General features: G+C 38.4%; 2 protein-coding genes across 2 annotated transcripts; one reads left to right on the top strand and one right to left on the bottom strand.

Moving 5' to 3' along the window:
- The first annotated feature begins 39 nt into the window (after positions 1-39).
- Positions 40-7,571, top strand: slc16a12a (solute carrier family 16 member 12a). The gene is made up of 6 exons (XM_026948175.3): positions 40-143; positions 1,243-1,346; positions 2,141-2,284; positions 3,037-4,288; positions 4,849-5,108; positions 6,501-7,571. The coding sequence occupies exons 1-6, from the start codon at positions 43-45 to the stop codon at positions 6,653-6,655; spliced, it is 2,016 nt and encodes a 671-aa protein (XP_026803976.1). The 5' UTR covers positions 40-42; the 3' UTR covers positions 6,656-7,571.
- A 378-nt stretch (positions 7,572-7,949) lies between these two features.
- fas (Fas cell surface death receptor) lies at positions 7,950-17,213 on the bottom strand. Its single transcript, XM_026948170.3, has 8 exons — positions 17,063-17,213; positions 14,873-14,960; positions 14,503-14,637; positions 13,044-13,158; positions 11,144-11,214; positions 10,382-10,518; positions 10,248-10,266; positions 7,950-8,988 (listed from the first exon to the last, which is right to left on the bottom strand). Exons 1-8 carry the CDS (start codon positions 17,099-17,101, stop codon positions 8,675-8,677), a joined length of 918 nt encoding a protein of 305 aa, XP_026803971.3. The 5' UTR covers positions 17,102-17,213; the 3' UTR covers positions 7,950-8,674.
- Between the last annotated feature and the right edge of the window lie 2,000 nt (positions 17,214-19,213).

The following is a 19,213-nucleotide window of genomic DNA, read 5'->3' on the forward strand; positions in this document are numbered from 1 at the left end:
ATCACGCTGCTTTCAATAAAATCCTTTGTTTCCCAGCTGGAGATGATGGATGGAGGGATGAAGAACTCCAGAGACGGAGGATGGGGATGGATGATCGTTGCTGCTTCTTTCGTCACCATGATCTGCACTCGCTCTGTCACCAGGTGAGTTACGATACACTGTAATATTTAATATTCAAAAGATTCAGTATTCAGACTCGAGTCCAAAAGTTATGTCAGTATTCACGTGAGGAAAGTTGCTGGTATTCAGAGTCGGGTTACGCAGCTGCTTTCAGCTCCACATTCGGATCATTAAAATCACCTGCGTGTAGTTCACACCTCCGAGGTTCCCAGATTTTTCTTGCATAGAAACATGCGAGACGGAGTTTTACACTAACATCTAGACCACCACCTTTAAACACAAACACTCACCTTTACACCTGAGAAAAAAAAATCAGACTGAAAATGCGGACTGAAGAAGGAAATTTTTTTCAAATGTAATATGATGTAACATAGAAGCAAGAGACAGTTTAAAAATGTAAAACAAAACACTAATATGTTGAGATCTGAGTGAAAAGATGAGAAGTCGAGTGTTGAAATAAATCTAACAGGAGTCTCGTATATCACCGATATCACTGCATGAATAGAGCTCGCTTTAATTCTCACATTAATCACTGGTTTAATTTAACAAAATGGCTTCCACACTCATTATTCAGCAGCTCAGAGAATAGCACTTGATCCAGCACATCCTGATATTTTATATTTTATTTTTTTTAATATCGTGCTCAGACAGCTGCTCAAGCACAACTTATTGATGCCACGAGACACTTAATCAAGGTCATGAAGTTGTATTTGTTGTATTAATAAAATTAAATTATTAATTAGTCAGTGTTTGTGTTAATTCGATGAACTGTTTGTGTTAATTCGATGCATTTGGTGTGAAGGATAATCTGACCTAGCACTCATTTGCTACGCTTACAGAGAAACTTTAACTTCATTCATCACTTCATCCATAAAATAATTCATAGAATAATAATAATAATAATAATAATAATAATATCATGCAAGAAACGTGCTCTTAAATTCAAGATCGGAATCCGGCGTAACTGAGACTCAACCCTGTTACAGTTAAAATATAGCTAATGAGTAACAACATACACCTGTTTGTAAACCTTTAAACATATAAAAGTTGGCTAATGATCACGATTATTATCAATATTTTTTATTTAACACGTGAAGAGAATCTTTGTTGTTGTTGTCGCAGGTGTGTTTCGATCTTCTTTGTGGAGTTTCAGATGCAGTTCTCCACAGATTACTCCACAACCTCGTGGATTCACTCCCTGCTGGACTTTACCACTATGCTCTGTGGTAAAAAAAGATCATTTATAACATCACAGTTTTCACTAAAAGTCAAACAATACGTCCAACATGAACTGTAATAAACTGTTTAAATGTTTAAAATTCATATTTACATTTAGAGAGGTGACTTTTTTATCTGTTTAGAGTTACATTTAATGTAACTTGTCGAATGTTGGAGAAAACGTAGTTCCTGTTGTCACTTACGTTATAGCAGCTATAAACAGTCGTTCCCTCGCCAGCGTCTCTTTATTCTCTCTCTTCAAGTTAATAAGACAAAAAAAAAAGCTTGTCATGTTACCAAAAAACCTCAAAGAAGTGTAAACTCCTCTCTCCTGAAGATGTCAGAAAACTTCTTACTGTTAAAAAAATGTTGACACTGGAGACTCCTTCCATTAAATAAACATAAATGTCTCCTTACCCTGGAGAAAACTTCACCATATCGACAATGTTTTTTAATCTATTTATGTTAAGTGTCTGCTGTACACGTCCCAGTGAATGAGCTGTTGCTATAGAAACGATAACGTATGCTGTTCTAGAAAATTAATCAACACCTTCTGACCAATCAGGATCCAGCATTTAACGATATAACACTGGCACATGGAAGTAGACTCTCTGTAATAAATAGAATATGAAATGTAAGAAAATATAAATATTGTAAAATATGATAAATATGATGAAACCTGCTGAAAAAACATTGTTGTTGTTGTTGTTGTTGTTGTTGGGCTTTTGAAAGAGTCATTCCAACCTGAATATAATTAAAGACATTATGAAACCTTGTCCTCGTTTTTTTAATGTGTCCGCAGCTCCTCTCGGTAGTTATGTAGGAAACCGCCTGTCCACTAGAGTGGCAGTGATGACTGGAGGACTTTTATCTTCTGTTGGACTCGTCATCAGTTCCTTTGCCCCCAGTCTGCAGTTCCTGTACATATCTCTGGGAATTCTCACAGGTGAGACACACAGCAGGTCTCATCACTGTATTTAGAGGGTCAGAGTGGCAGCTTGTAGACCTCAGGCTGGCAGGAGTAGGGCTTTGTTGACCTGACTGACCTTACTGATTGACCTTATAGTTATTGAAGCTTGTAGACCTTACAGTGGTAGGAGTATGAGCTTGTAAGCTTCAGGATAGTACGAGCAGGAACTTGTAGGCTTCAGGATGGTACAAGTAGGACCTAGTAAGCCTCAAGATAGCAGGATTAGGGCCTCCTCATGGTGGCAGGAATAGAAGGCTGTAGACTTCAAGCTGGCAGTTATTAGGCCTAGTGGTAAAAGTAGAAGCTAGTAGGCCCCAGGATGGTAGCAATAGGAGCTTATAGCCCTCAGAATAGTAAGAATATGAGCTTTTAGGCCTACAAATGGCAAGGTAGGAGCTTGTAATCTTCAAAATGGCAGCAGTAGGAGATTGTAGTCCCTGGAATGGTACAAGCCAGAGCTTGTACACCCCAGGATGGCAGCAGTAGCAACTTGTAGACCTTGCAGTGATAGGTGTAAGAGCCTAGCAGCTAGTAGGCCTCAGGCTAGCAGGAGTGGGCCTTGTAAGCCACAGGATGGCAGGAGTAGGAGCTCATAGACCTCAGGCTGGCATTTATAGAACTTTGTAGACCTTATTATGGTAGGAGTAGAAGCTTGTAGGCTTTAGGATGCCTGGAGTAGTAGCTTGATTTGAAATTCACCACTATTGTTTCATTTATATCCTCCACAGGTTTGGGATTTGCCCTCAGTTACACACCAGCGGTAGCGATGGTAGGCACATATTTCAATGAGAGGAAGGCTCTGGCATATGGAATTACCATGTCTGGAAGAGGCATTGGAATCTTCATCCTTCCTCCTCTGGTTCAGCACCTCATCGACCGGTACTCCTGGAGGGGGGCTCTTCTTACATTAGGGGGTCTTGTTTCAAACTTGTGTGTCTGTGGGTCTCTTATGAGGCCCCTAGTGGGTGAAAAAGAGAATGTGAAACCGAACCTGGATGAACCTGATGTTCAGGAGGATTTAAAAACAGTCAAATTGACTGATATCGGTCAAAATGAGGATAAATGTGATAAAGAGCAAGAAGAAGAAAAGAGTCTGCTTAGATCTCGGGGAGGACAAGCTAGCCATGAAGGGGTAGGAGTGAAAATGAAAGATTCCAACCAAGAAGAGGTGAAGGACAAAGAGGAAGAACATGAAGAATATTCAGAAGGCCTCATGCTAACAGATACTGAGATGAGCTTACAAGATTCAAAGCAAGACACAAGCAGCGAGCCCACTAACTTGAAGGACTCATCAATGGAGTCAATTGTAAAGGATACAAATCTAGACACAAAGCTAACTACAGCTGAACTAGCTGTAGCTGAACTACAGATTGCTGACTTGAAGCTGCATGACTCAAAGCTAATCAACTTAATGGTAGCTGACACGAAACAAACTGACTCAAATTTAGTCTGTTCAGTGCTAGGCAACTCGAAACTAGCTGACTTGGATGCGCAAACTGACTCAAAATTAGCCAAGTCAAAGATTTGTGTCTTAGGGCTAGCTGACTCAAAACTAGCTGACTCAGAGGCAACTGATTCAAAATTAGCTGACTCAATGCTAAATGACTTAAACCTAGCCAAATTAATGCTAGCTGACCCAAAGCTAGCAACCCCAAAGCTACCTGACTCACAGCTGCTTTGTGAAACGGTGTCTTCCGAAGGTCCTGTTTTTCCGATCAAGCAGTTGAGAAAAAGGAGAAAACCGGAATGTTGTTTCTTCCCATCATCAGACAAGTACAGCTTCCTGTTCAAGCTTGACTTCCTGTTGCTCTCAGTATCCTTCCTGTTCCTGGCGTTTGGCTGCAGTGTGCCGTTCGTGTACCTGGTGCCGTATTCTCTCAGCGTGGACATCAGCCAACATCAGGCCGTGCTCCTCATGTCCATCCTAGGAGGTATGGGAATTGTGGGTAATATCACTTTTGGATGGATCTCGGACAGGAAGTAAGTCAAGATCATGATCAAGTTCTTACAAATCAGGTGATGATCTGTCTTAATCCTAACTTGAAACTGCAGATAATTCACTGCTAATCTGAGCCTGTTGCTAATCTGTTTTACTGCTAATTCAAGTGTATTGCTAATCTACTGCTAATCTTAGATTGCTGCTAAACTACTCACAATCTATGGTTAAACTGAGACTACTGCTAATTTCCTGTTAATCTGAAATTATTGCTAATCTACTAATATTTCAAGACTACTGCTAATCTAATGATAATCTGAGACTACTGCTAATCTACTGTAAATATGTGTTTGTTGCTAGGCTGCTACTAATCTGAATCTGATGCTAATCTGTGACAACTGCTAAACTGAGATGACTGCTAATCTACTACTAATCTGACCCAAATAATCTGAGACTGATGCTAATCTATTGCTAATATGAGACTGATGCTAATCTACTGGTAACCAGAATCCACTGCTAATTTACTGTAAACACTAATAATATGAGACTATTTTCATTTGATTGTTTTTGTTTGTTTGTTTGTTTCTTTCTTTCTTCCGCTCAGGTGTTTGAGGAGATTTCGTGTAGTCACTTTTCTGATCGCAGTGGCGTTCGAGGGACTCGGTTGCCTCTTTGTGCACTTGTTAAGGAGTTTTTCCACACTCGTGTCCTTCTCCGTTTTCTACGGCTTCTTCGACGGGGCCTACATGGCTCTCATCCCTGTGGTCACCTGTGACATCGTAGGCTCCGCCCACCTGTCCTCAGCTCTGGGTGTGATTGGCTTTTTGCATGCCATTCCATACCTCATCAGCCCACCAATAGCAGGTGAGAACACCGCATAATTATGGTCCAAGGTGATTTATAAGGATTCTGGGATTAGACAACAATCTAGAATTTAAACATCCAGGGTGCTGTACATGTTTCACTTTCTCAGACCTGTCTGTCTGTCTATCTGTCTGTCTGTCTGTCTGTCTGTCTCTCTTTCTGTCTCTGTCCATCTTTTTCTGTCTGGTCTGTCCATCTGTCTGTCTATATATCTGTCTATGTGTAACTTTCTGTCTGGCCACCTTTTCTCCATCTGTCTGTCCGTCTGCCTCTCTGTCTTTCTTTCTCTCTATCTGGCTCTCTCTGTCCACCTGTGTCTGTCTATCCATCCATCTGTATGTCAACCTATCTGTCCTCTTATCTCTGTCTCTGTCTGTCTCTCTATCTCACTATTATTGTCTGCCTTTCCACTTGTCTTTGTCTCTCTGTCTGTCAATCTGTTTGTACTCATATCTCTTTCTGTCTCTCTGTCATTGTCTGTCTGTCCATCTGTCTTTGTCTCTTTCTTTATCTGTCCTGACTCTCCATGTGTCTGTCTGTGTGTCTCTTTCTGTGTCTGTTTATTTCTGTCTGACTGTCTGTCTGTCTGTTTATTTCTGTCTGTCTGTCTGACTGTCTGTCTGACTGTCTGTCTGTCTGTCTGACTGTCTGTCTGTCTGTCTATTTCTGTCTGTCTGTCTGACTGTCTGACTCTCTGTCATTGTCTGTCTGTTTATTTCTGTCTGTCTGTCTAACTGTCTGACTGTCTGTCTGACTGTTTATTTCTGTCTGTCTGACTGTCTGTCTGTTTATTTCTGTCTGTCTGACTGTCTGTCTGTTTATTTCTGTCTGTCTGACTGTCTGTCTGCCTGTCTGTTTATTTCTGTCTGTCTGTCTCACTGTCTGTCTGTCTAACTGTCTGCCTGTCTGTTTATTTCTGTCTGTCTGTCTGTCTGTCTGACTGTTTATTTCTGTCTGTCTGTCTCACTGTCTGTCTGTCTAACTGTCTGACTGTCTGCCTGTCTGTTTATTTCTGTCTGTCTGTCTGTCTAACTGTCTGTTTATTTCTGTCTGTCTGTCTGTCTGACTGTCTGTCTGTCTATCTGTCTGTCTGTCTATTTCTGTCTATTTCTGTCTATCTGTCTGTCTGACTGTCTGTCTATCTGTCTGTCTGTTTATTTCTGTCTGTCTGTCTGTCTGTCTGTCTGTCTGTCTGTCCATTTTGGTATTTATAATTTTGGAAGCTAAAACGGTTTTGAAAGTTCTGACAGTTTAACTCAAGCTGTGATTCAGTATGAAACTGGTATGAAACTGAAATCTAGAAAAATTCTCAGAGACATTAGAGAACTATAATTAAAATAAATCACTCTGTGTGTGTGTGTGTGTGTGTGTGTGCGTGTGTGTGTTTCTCAGGTTGGCTGTTGGATCGGTCAGGTTCTTACACAGCGCTCTTCCTCCTCAGTGGACTCTCACTTCTCTGTAGTGCTTTCCTCTTGGCTGCTCTGGCCTTACTGCGTTACTGCTGTAGGGAGCGCTCTGCCTCACTGCAAAACCCACACCAGGCCTAAAGTCACTGACACAACATCTCTAAAAGCACCTTTCTCAGGAAAGAAAAATCACAGAACTGCAAAAAAGAATAAATAAATCAATCCAGCCCAAGAGAATCTCTCTGTCTGCCTGTGTCTGTCTTTCTGTCTGTCCATCTTCATCTGTTTATCTGTCTGTCTCTGCCTGTCTGTTTATCTTTCCTTCAATTTTCTGTCTGTCCATCTATCACTCTGTCTTTCTGTCTGTCTGTCTGTCTGTCTATCTGTCCTCCTGTCCCTGTCTGTTCATCTGTCTGTCCAGAAGAGTGTGTAATAATGAAGTAAAATGAAGTGTAAAGTTAAAGCTATATGGACATGCACATTTATATGTGTTCACTATCATTGCTAATTAGCTAGTTAGCAAGTATGCTATTAGCTAGTGACAATAGTGCTACAATAGTGCAGTAGTCATGGGGAAGTTCTTCTGTTGATGTTACTGTAACGTGTGATAACAGTTCATCTGTTGATGCAGGTAAAAGTAATAACTAGTCTGTTATTCAGGATAACTATTTATGGTAACTATTAAAGCAGCCATTTGTAATTAATACATCTGTCACTCAGTGCTCTTATTTAAAGCTGATGTCTCTAAAACAATCCTTCTACACGTCTCAATGGATATTTCAATGCCAGCTGAAATGTTATTAAAGGATAAACCACCATTAAATAAGCGCACATTATCCTCCTGCGTGGTTTAGTAGGTGAGCGCTGCACCTGTCTCAGGGCGAGGAACCGGGTTAGGAACCAGTCCTCAGCGAGCTGGGTATAAGTTGTACATCATAGCTGTAGGACGTGGCTCAGTGGGTGGAGTCTGTCAAAGGATCAGTGTGTGTGTATAATAATAGTGTATAGTATAACAGTGTATAAAAGTATGTAATATAGGAGCGTATAATGTAGTATAGCTGAGTATATAGTATAGGAGTGTACCATATATTGTATAATAATAATAATAATAATAATATACAGTACAGTATAGCTGTTTATAATACTAAATATACAATTTACAATTGTAAAACTGCATGTATATATATATATATATATATATATATATATATATATATATATATATATATATATATATATATATATATATATATATATATATATACACACACAGAGAGAGAGAGAGAGAGCATAATTGTATAATAGTATTGTACGGTTAGTGTCATCAAAAAAAAAAGCAGAGGAAAAACATTGTAAGGTATTTTATTTTGGGACAAGATGCAAAACACAAATATATATATATATATATATATATATATATATATATATATATATATATATATATATATATAAACAAACATGAAGCTATGAACTATAAACAACCTAGTGCAACACAGTGACACAAATATAGCTGAGAGTCTATCACCCCATGCTTTATGGTTAGAGGGAAAAGATAGCCCTATTGCTATATCACGCTATATCACGCTATATAACGCTATATAACGCTATACCACGCTATATAACGCTATATAACGCTATATCACGCTATATAACGCAAATCTAACTACAAAAGTAAAGAACAATAAACCAAAACATTAAAAATGAACAGTTTGTAAAGAAGTAAAAGTAAAAAAGTAAAGTGTTGGCCAGATCCAGATATAAATTTAAACGAGACGAGCCAGAGGCAACGGCGGTGAGGAAAAACTCCCCGAGACCTCATGAGGAAGAAACCTTGAGAGGAACCACACTCAAAACGGAACCCATCCTCCTCTGTGCGACACCAGATAATGCGATTATAAATCATTACCCTTCTTCATAAAGCTTTATGGTTTCTACGTGGAACCATCCGCCATAATCTCCTGGAGGAGATCGTTGCTTAGCAGGGAGTGATTCGCTGGTGAGGAGAACTCAACATTCGAACTAACAGACTAAATATTATCTGTAGAAACAAACTTCTCTTTCTCCTTTATTGGATTTGTGATAATGTGCAAATGTTTTTTTTTTCCCAGTTTTATTTTTTCTTGGCTGTAGCTGGAAAGCCTTTAATCTCCCTTTAGAAAACTAGACATCTCCATTTCTCCTCTCCCCTCTATTGCTTAGTTCTTTGATGAGTTCATGCACCTCCTCGGCCTTACTTCTCATGTTGATGGCGATGAGGTTCTCAGTCAGAGCTTTGTAAGCTCCTTTCATGCCGTGTTTCTCGTACCAAGCCTTCAGCAGCTGGTAAGCCCGCTCATTCGCGTCACGAGGATTTTCATCCATTACGTTGTCTATTATGGTCTGAGACAGCATGCCTTGGCGCCTCACCACGTTCCGGACCACCTTGAAACCCAGAATTTCAGATATTCTAGGCAGAAACCTTTCCAAATCCGTATCTACACAGAAAAATGAATGATGTTATGAGTCTCAAAAAGCAACAATACAATTTATTTACACAAAAATTATTTTTTTTTTACAAATTACAACCAGTTTATTGATTTAATAGTACGGCATTCAGCTTAACTCTTTAAATCAGCTTAAAAATATCGCAGATGCAGGTAACACGAATAGAGGAAAATTTAGAGCTTTAGTCTAATGTTTATATATGTTTAAAATAAAAACATGTTTTTTTATTTCAGGCAAAACTGGAGAATTAAAAAAAAAAATCAATAATAAATGAAGTTTTATTGTTTTAAACTTGTTTTATTTAGCCACTAAAGCACAGGAACCCTGGCTGCTAGCTAGTTAGTTTGAAACCTGTAATATTAGCTAATATAATATTAGCTAATATTAGCCTGGCTAGCTGTTTATGGTTAGCCTCATACAGTGCTAATGCTAACCAGCACTAAAAAGACTGACACTAGCATTGCTAGCTAGTTATGAAATATCATCTATTCAGGATATTTGAGACTTAAAATATAATATTTGAGAATGAATACAGTTTTAGGTTAAAGACAGGTTTCGGCAAGTTTCTGAAGATTAGCGCTAACAGCAGTGCGGCTAAAATGGACACGTGGGTTTGAATGTGCTAATAATAAAAAGTGAATATACTTTAGCTAGCTGTGTTCTGCAGTTATAAATTTGTACTACTTATAAAATAAATAAAATTTACAATAAAAATCCAGACCTTCCGCTTGCTAGCTAGGCAATTCTAGATGAAACAAGGCTAGTCTCAGTCTTGCTAGTGAAAAATGAACTAGCTAGCTAGCTTTAAATATTTATTCTAAAACAATGCTAATTTAGCTAGCTAGAACTAAAATGCTCATGCTAGCTAAAATGTGTCACACTGCCATTGTTTTATGGTATTTATTTCACTTCCGTTGTTCAGGGCTTCAGTGTGGCACAAAAAAAAAAAAAAAACATTTATTGAGAATATTTTACTTTGATTACATTTTTAGGTTAATGAAGGATTTTTTAAAAATTATTTTAACACTTTGAAGTAAAATTCATTTATAGTCAATGTAAGTACTTTTTTCTTTTGATGATTTAATTTTACGTATATTTTATTATTTTCTTCTTATTTAATATGTAACCTAGACGAATGGGGAACTACATCCTGTTGTACTTATACAATAAAGGTATTCATTTTTATTTATTTATTTAATTAATTATTTACTTTACAAGGTCCAAAATCTGAAAAAGTTAAAAAACTTACCACCTAACAGCTCCAGTGACTGCAGAGAAAAGAAAGAGAAAAAGAAATATCAGGAAAACTTCACAAATCAGCAGAAAACCATAAAATATTTGAAATGTTTGGATTTGGAGTCGTTTCTTCTCAGTGCACCTCACCTCAGGATTTTCGAACTTTTCATCTGATTTAAAACAAAGCCGTTTTCTCTTCCACAGAAAAAACACTACTATTAATGTTACTGCAATTAGTGCAATTATCGGCACAGTGATGGCAATGGCAGTCGTGATTTTGGACTCTGAAATACACAAACACACATCAGTCCATTAAGATTATTAAATAAATACTTTCAGTCATTAACGTTAATGTTTAGAACATTTTTTGATTTTATACACAACGTACACCATGTTTAAATCTATAACAGATTCATAACGTGTTTTTTCCTCATTAATTAAAGATAGTTCATAGTTTTTATCCAACTATAGTTACATTTAATGTTCAGAGAAACAAGTTCGTTCCTCTGACACTTACGTTATAGCAGCTATAAACAGTCGTTCCCTCACCAGCCTCGCTTTATTCTCAGAAAATGCAAAGTCTGACTGTTACAAAGCACTGACACTGGAGACTCCTTCCATAAATATTCAATAAAAATGTTTCATTTCAGTAAAACTTCACCATATCAACGATTACACGACTTTTTTTTTAGCTGTTTCTATAGAAACAGGTGCATTAATTATAAATAAACCTGTGATTTGTAGCTGTATTACTGTCAGAGCTGCTGTTCTAGAAAATTAATCAACACCTTCTGAAGTAAACATCTTTCAAAACTCTTTTATATAAACTGCTATAAAAATGTGAAAGTGAACGTCCAACACTTCTCCGACATTATGATCTTCAAATAAGTGATATTTTAAGGTTCGTACCTTCAGGCGCTTTTTCGTTGCACTGTGTGTCGCTGGTGAGATTGCAGGGAACTTTAATCCCAAACTCACACCTAAAGAAAGAAAAATACTGTATTTATAAGTGACTGGGGTTGTTATTGCATAGAAAAAAAGGTTCTATTCAAAAAAATAAATATATAATCACTATTGGATGAAATAAATAAATATATATATATATATCATCACTTTTGGTGGTTTTTGCTTTTACAGTTCTGTACAAAAGTCTTAGGCACATGCAAAGAAATGCTGTAGAGTAAAGACACCTTCAAAAATAATGAAATTAAATGTTTCTACATTTTAAAAAATCCTATAAAGAGCAGTAAACAGTAATAAATGAAAGAAAGTCAGTATTTAATGTGACGATCCTTCACTTTAAATAAAATAAAGCAGTATCTGAAGTGTAAATATCTACTCAGTGTTACTCTCAGAGTTGCTGTATTCTTGCGTAAAACACAATTATATCAAATAAATGAGACGTCTTTTATTTTTACTCCTCTATATTCTTACATGATGGATGAGATTTCTAAATGTAAAGCAGAAAGTGGTATTTGTTAGATTGAGAGTTAAGTGGTTGGAGAAAGGTGAATAAAATTCCTCTTATTTCTTCAGCAGCTGGGAAACGTAACACAATCCACCTCCTCAAGATTAATGCTCTTGTCACTGATACAACTTTTCCACTAACCTCTACACATCCAGCTACTGTTCTGACTCTGTAGATTCAATTAGAGTTTTAAAAAAGTTTGCTGTGATCAAGACACACTCTCAGAAGAAGCAGCTGATGCTGTAATAAGTCACGTGGAAATGACGGCAGAATCCTATAAACTATTTCCACACAGTCTTGCTCTCTTTCTTTTGAATGTACAGTTGAGGTCATAAGTTTACATACGGCTTGCAGAATCTGCAAAATGTTAATCATTAAAAAAAAATAAATAAGAGGGATCATAAAAATTGCATGTTGTTTTTTATTTAGTTCTGCCATGAATAATCTATTTCACATAGCAGATGTTTACTGTGTAAAAGTCTTAATCACATGTAAAGAAATGCTGTAGAGTAAAGACGCCTTCAAAAATGATGAAATTAAATGTTTTTACATTTTTAAAAAATCCTATAAAGAGCAGTAAACAGTAATAAATGAAAGAAAGTCAGTATTTAATGTGACGATCCTTCGCTTTAAATAAAATAAAGCAGTATCTGAGGTGCAGTGTGTGCAGTTTTATAAGGAAATGAGCTGGAAGTGTTACTGAGCATCTTGCAGAAGCAGCCACAGTTCTTCTGGAGACTTTGACTGTCGACTCGCTTCTTATTTCTGCAGCGAAACCCAGCAGCCTTCATTATGTTTTTATCTGAAAAGTGTCTCTTATGGAATCTGCTGCTTTCTTTACTGACATACAAACATTTTTCTGTAACGTTTCATTTTGTGCTGGAAAACTAATGTTTGGAATCTAAAATGTTTTTGTACTGAATCAATAATGTAGAAGTCAGAAAATAAACATCTATAACAAAGTTTTTACTAGAAGCAAAAAAAGGGGGGGGGGGGGACTTTTGCACAGTACTGTGTATTTTAATTTAATAAATTTACTCCAGTTTACTTAAAGGTTAGATTTCTCTCATATTTTCAGTGTGAAATGAAATGAATTAACCAAAAACACATTTTTTTCCATAACATTTTCCAGCCATCTCTACCAAGGGTGCCAATAATTCTGGATCTGTAGCTTAAATTGAAGATAATCTAATGACTATGAACATTTTTACAAGATCTTTTTTCTACTCAGAATGATTGTTTCTGTAACTTCCTGTAGCTGAAGACTTACGAGAGTATTGCTAATAAATCCACAGGGATGTGTGTGATGCGGATTTATATTTCTATACGTGTGATACGTACGTGCTGCAGGGGTAACAGACTTTACACTCGTCTCCTTTATCGCAGTAATGATCGTCCTTACAGACGCACACGGTGTTAGAGGAAGGTGTACAGCGCTGTCCTTCCACCATGTTAGCTACAGTGGAAAGACGAGAGCAAAACAATGTGAACAAACTGATTTCTATTATCAGTATAAAGATTATTCACATTATCTAAAGGTAACAAAGGATCATCACAGGGGAAATCTGAGGACAGAAAGTCTAAAACTAGGGATGCACCGATACAACATTTCCACACCGATACGGATATCTGATTATTTAAGAATGCCATCTGCTGATATCGATACCGGTAGTTTGGTGGTTCTGCTTTTATTACACCGTGTTTCAAATTGCTGAGAATTAACTAGAGAACTTTGAAAGAAATGTAAATAATAACTTTATTCTCTCTCTGTATCTACATGTTTTCCATGTCGCAGAGCAACGGGTCTCAGTTGTAAACAGAAAACACATTAACTTCCATTAAGAATAACACTGACTCGGTGTTGTGTAGCGGTATTGTGTCCTCCATGACGGAGTAACATTAGCGTAACATTAGCGTTTGGTTGGGATGAAGCTTGTGGCTTTGTGGCTGAAGAAGCCTCCGCTTTAGCGTTAACGAACTCGTCGTATTCCTCGCCGTGTCGAGCTTTAAGGTGCGTAATTAATTAAAGATTAATTAGCGGCAGCTCCACCTCGTGAAATTCTACCAGCACAGAGCTTACAAACTGCAATTCTGTTGTCATTGTCACTTAATTCAACGCTAATTCCACACAAGAGACATTTTCTTCACACACAGCATGAGCTGCAGGCTAATTGTCCGACGTGTTATCGATCGATACCGACTATTGGCCGATACATCGGTGCATCCCTTTCTAAAACCTTCAGTTTCATAGTCAAATTGCTTGAGATTGCCTATAACTATTCATTTTGATCAAAAGATTAAGAATTGAAATTAGCTGTTAAAAGTAAAAGCCACAAAAAACTTACGACCGTGACGCTGACTGACATTCACATCAGTCACAGTGTTTTATTCCTCTTATACCACAGCAATTTGACAACAATCTCTTTTTTTAAATTAAAGAACTACATGTTGTATGTTTTACTCCTTTATGGTTATTTTTAGTGTTCGGGAAACGAGTTAGTTCCTGTTGTCGCTTACGTTATAGCAGCTATAAACACTCGTTCCCTCACTAGTCTCTCTTTATTCTCTCTCTTCAAGTTAGTCAGACAAAAAAAACGCAGCTTGGCACGTTACCAAGAAGGAAGATGTCAGAAAACTTAAAGTTTTAAACACCTTTATCTCTGACTGTTACAAAGCGCTGACACTGGAGACTCCTTCTCTACAGGTATCAATGTATCGAGGATTTTTTAAATCTGTTTATATGGAGACAAATCGGACCAATCAGAACCAAAAATTCAGAAACCAGGACTCAGGAACGTACCGAAGTTGTCACACGTCTTACAGCGTTCACATTTTTGCTCACTGTTTGGGTGATCCAGATATGTTCCGGGATCACACACTTCACACTTTTGAGGGGGAGTTCGAGGTGAAATGCAGTCATTCATTAAGCGAAAACCTGCAAAAAAAAAAACAAAACAAAAATATGACGTCTTCACTGTTTAGAGTTTATACAGTTCTACGTAGGGTTCATGTGATGCTCACGACAGAGTGGAAACTTTGTCTTTCTGCATTTTTCCATAAATATGATGTTTTAAAGTAAAAACACAGCTCACGAAGCGTCATGTTGGAAAAAATATTCGTTACGGCACAGTTTTTTTTTAAGTGTCATTCCCAGGTGTTTGCGGTTTTACCTCTGGGACAGAGACAGCACTCTAGTCGATTACTTGCTGTGTACAGACCTTCAGGACACACACACTCCGTCAAGCAGAAAACACTCCACTGTAGGGGAAAAAAGGAAAAATGACAGTGAATTAGGAGCAATTCCATCACATTTAGACTCTTATTAACTTGTGCAACATGCTGCAACATGAACGACAGGTTTATATTAAAGCGCTCGTTCTAATACGTTATCGTTTCCATAGTAACAGCTCGTTCGCAGGGACGTGTACGGCGGACGCTCCACATCATTTAAGAATAATAATAAAAAACAGATTTTTTTTTTAAATGTGTCGTTGTTTAATGACAATTAAAGACATATATCTTTAGCCAGGCATACACTTAACACTTAACACACACCGTAACCTTGTGCTTCAGTACATCTGATTAATTGCACATTATGACTTAGTGCTTGCTAATATTATGAACAGCAGCTACGCTAATTCCTTTCCACTTGTTTCCCTTCTTCTACCCATCCCGAGGCACATAGAGATTGTGCCAGCTCCAGTAGACGAGTCCAACCCTACGAAGATCCTGAGGCATCCAGAGATGGACCTGCTCCAGCCGGTTTCTGCCTCGTGAGGATTTGGGTATTAAAAGCATCGCTGCCAACCCTATGTGGACTTTGAGGACTTTGTGGACAACCTACATGACTATAAATAAATATAAGAAAGGACATTGTTCATATCACAATCTCCAGTGTCACCCAGATGAGGATGGTTCCCTTCTGAGTCTGGTTCCTCTCAAGGTTTCTTCCTCATCTCATCTCAGGGAGTTTTTTCTCTCCACAGTCGCCTCAGTCGCCTCAGACTCGCTCACTAGGGATAATTCTCTCTAACATCTAGGACTGTTTGCATGTTTTTTGTTTCTTATGTTCTGTAAAGCTGCTTATGTTCATTGTTAAAATCGCTATACAAATAAAATTGAATTGAATTGAATTGAAATTTAAAGAAAATGTGGAATTGTTGATGAGGTGAAGTTTTTTTTGTTAGTGGATCTTTATTTAACATTTCTGGAAGGAGTCTCCAGTGTCAGCACTTTCTAGCAGTCATGATACTTTGCAAAGTTTCCCAGCACGGGAAAGTCTTCAGGACAGACGAGTTCACGCTTTCTGGTTTCTCGGGAACATGACAATGTCTCTCGTTTTTGAGAGAGAGACGAAATAAAGAGCGGCTGGTGAGGGAACGACTGTTTATAGCTGCTATAGCGTAAGTGACAACAGGAACTCACTCGTCTTGTGGACATTTTCACAACATTTGTTGTGGTATAAGAGGAAAAACACACTATAGACCGTGCTGTTACAGTAAAATAATCCACTTCCGGGGTGGTATGTGTAACTCCGCTTAATGTCAGACCACATCTCACACCAGGGCGTGGACTGTTTTCCTGAAAGCGCATGGCCAGCAGTGTGTTATTCAATACGTATTCCTCCTATGTTTTCATTTATTTATTTATTTATTTATTTATTATTTCTGTGTAAATAGATGTGTTGTCTGTGCATCTAATATTATATAATATTATATATTACACGAGCGAGCGCTCAGCGTGATGAGCCTCCAGCCGCCGCCATGTTCGCAGTGACGTTTGCGCCAATGGGCATGACGTCACAGCCTGTTAATTAAATGTCTGTGTTTACAACAACAACATGACGAGTTCAGAAAGGTTACGAAACTGTTTTTTAGGTGTTAGCACTTCATGAGGTGGCATTAAGAAGAAATAACACATTAACTCATTTTAACACATTAATGTTTACGCCGAAAACGAAAGTGAAACTAACCGAGGCGCGCGCACGCGCGGGCTTTCCAGAAAAAAAAAGGCGAATAAATGAATAACTACATGTTCAAAAAATAGTTCTTAGGTCCATCTACACACAGAGACTCGATCACAGCAAGAGAGAAAAGGGAAAGCGATGATTTAATGATTTCTAAATAAAGAAGACACTGTAACACACTGCGCTGGGTGTGTGTTTGTGTGTGTGTGTGTGTGTGTGTTTCCACATAAACACACACACACACACACAGACACACCCTGTACCACTGAGGTCAATCTCCAGCTCACATCCCGACACACACCCGAGTACAACACACACCAAAACACTGCTGTTTCATCGTCACCAGATACAAGAAGAATATTTCTTTAGTTTACTGACTGAATGATTTACTTACCGAGACGCAGAGCAGCGCGAGCAGCTTCTTCCCCTCCATCACTGAGCTGAGGAAAACTGAGGACTTTCCAAGACCTACTGTACACCAGGAAGTGACATCAGAAGTGTGTGTGTAAGTGTGTGTTCAAATTTTTGATGTGTTTGACAGTAGAGGGCAGTATCGCACAAATTTCTCTTATGTTATTAACCCCATGATGTTGTGAGACATTTAGCTCTACAGTCAGGTCCAAAAATATTGGCACTCTTCGAACTTGTACAAAAATAATTCTGTAAAATAAATATAAACCATTCAGCCGGGTTCGATATGGATTAAAGTTTGTTGTGGTTTTGTGTTTCAGCGAGTTTGGGGTTACGATGTTTTGTTTTGTTTTGTAAAAATGACGACACTGCTGCGGAGTGTGAAAGCGATCTTACGTGAAAAACACGCTAACGCAATCTCATATCTGTGTACGTTTTTATCTAAAAAATCTCAAACACGGGATTTACGTGAATCCGACTCCTAGCCGATAACCTGAGAGGAAAAAAAAAAAACCCACAAGGCCGCTTTTAACTAGCGAGAAGTACCGCTAATAACTTTGTAGCTGAAAATGTGCTGAAATTGTTTAACCGAATGTTAGCTGTAAATAGTGACGCAGGACTTTAATCTAATCTTTAAACATTTAATTAGGAAAATAGGATTTTTTCAGTTAACTTCAGCCATATTTTCCCCTCAAATAACGTTAGCTAGCATAGTTTTTGTCATCAGGCTAACAAGCCAAGCTACACTTTAAAACAGAAATATATTTTGAATGGTTCAATGACATTATAAAGTAAGTTATATGTAAACAAAAAACTTCTCGCAGATGATTTCCTTTCCCTCAGACTTCTTCGGTTCTCGACAGACGGCGCGGGAAACTCCAGACGAGCGTACGCACAGAAATGTCATAATTCTTCATTTCTACTCAAACGATTAGAGAGAAAAGATAAAAACCATGAAGCTAATAAAATGCAACACATAAGAGCTGCTTATTTATTGTTTTCCTGAAAATGTGTGGAAATTATTGGCACCCTTAAAGAATATTTGTGTGTGTTAGCCGATTTCTTTTCAGCTTCTTAGAACTGAAATCTGTTTCTCTTTTGCATAAATCATAAACCTCAAAGTTCTAGCGTTTAAAGTCAGAAGTAGAAAATTAGGAACACACAGTGCAGTGCAGCTTGCTGCGTATGGAGCTGCGTAGCTGCAGAGCGGTCAGAGAGCTCATGCTGACCCTGTCCACCACCCAAAGCTCCTACAATGGGCACGTGAACATCAGAACTGGACCATGGAGCAATGGAAGAAGGTGGCCTGGTCTGATGAATCACATTTTCTTTTACATCACGTGGAAGGCCGGGTGTGTGTGTGTGTGTGCATCATTTACCTGCTGAAGAGATGGCACCAGGATGCACTGTGGGAAGAAGGCAAGCTGGTGGAGGCAGTGTGATGGTCTGGACAATGTTCTGCTGGGAAACCTCGAGTCCTGGCATTAATTTGGATGTTATTTTGACACGTACCACCTGCCTAAACACTGTCGCAGACCAAGTACACGCCTTCATGGCAACAGTGTTCCCTAATGGCAGTGGCCTCTTTCAGCAGGATGATGCTCCCTGACACACTGCAGAAACTGTTCAGGAACGATTTGAGGAACATGACAAAGAGTTCAAGGTGTTGACTTGGCCTCCAAATTCCCCAGATCTCAATCCGATCGAGCGACTGTGGGACGTGCTGGACATCAAGTCCGATCCATGGAGGCTCCACCTCACAACTTACAGGACTTAAAGGATCTGCTGCTAACGTCTTTGTGCCAGAAACCACACACACCTTCAGAGGTCAGGTGGAGTCCATGCCTCAGAGTCAGAGCTGTTTTGGAGGCACAAAGAGGAACCTACACAATATTAGGCAGGTGGCTTTAATGTTATGGCTGATCGGTGTAAATAACTCTTTAAAATAGCTTTTAAAAAGCCAGTACTTCTGGAGCTGAGAAAAAAGTGTGTGTACACAGAGTTGCAGCGTGTCCTCTCAGTGAACCCGGCTTACTGTCACACACAAAACCTGTGAGTGACACCTCGAAGCCACTGTGTGTGTGTGTGTGTGAGACAGTGAGAGAGTGTGATACACACCCAAACACACACACAC

The sequence above is a fragment of the Pangasianodon hypophthalmus genome, chromosome 10, assembly GCF_027358585.1.
Source record: "Pangasianodon hypophthalmus isolate fPanHyp1 chromosome 10, fPanHyp1.pri, whole genome shotgun sequence".
NCBI classification, from domain to species: Eukaryota; Metazoa; Chordata; class Actinopteri; order Siluriformes; family Pangasiidae; genus Pangasianodon; species Pangasianodon hypophthalmus.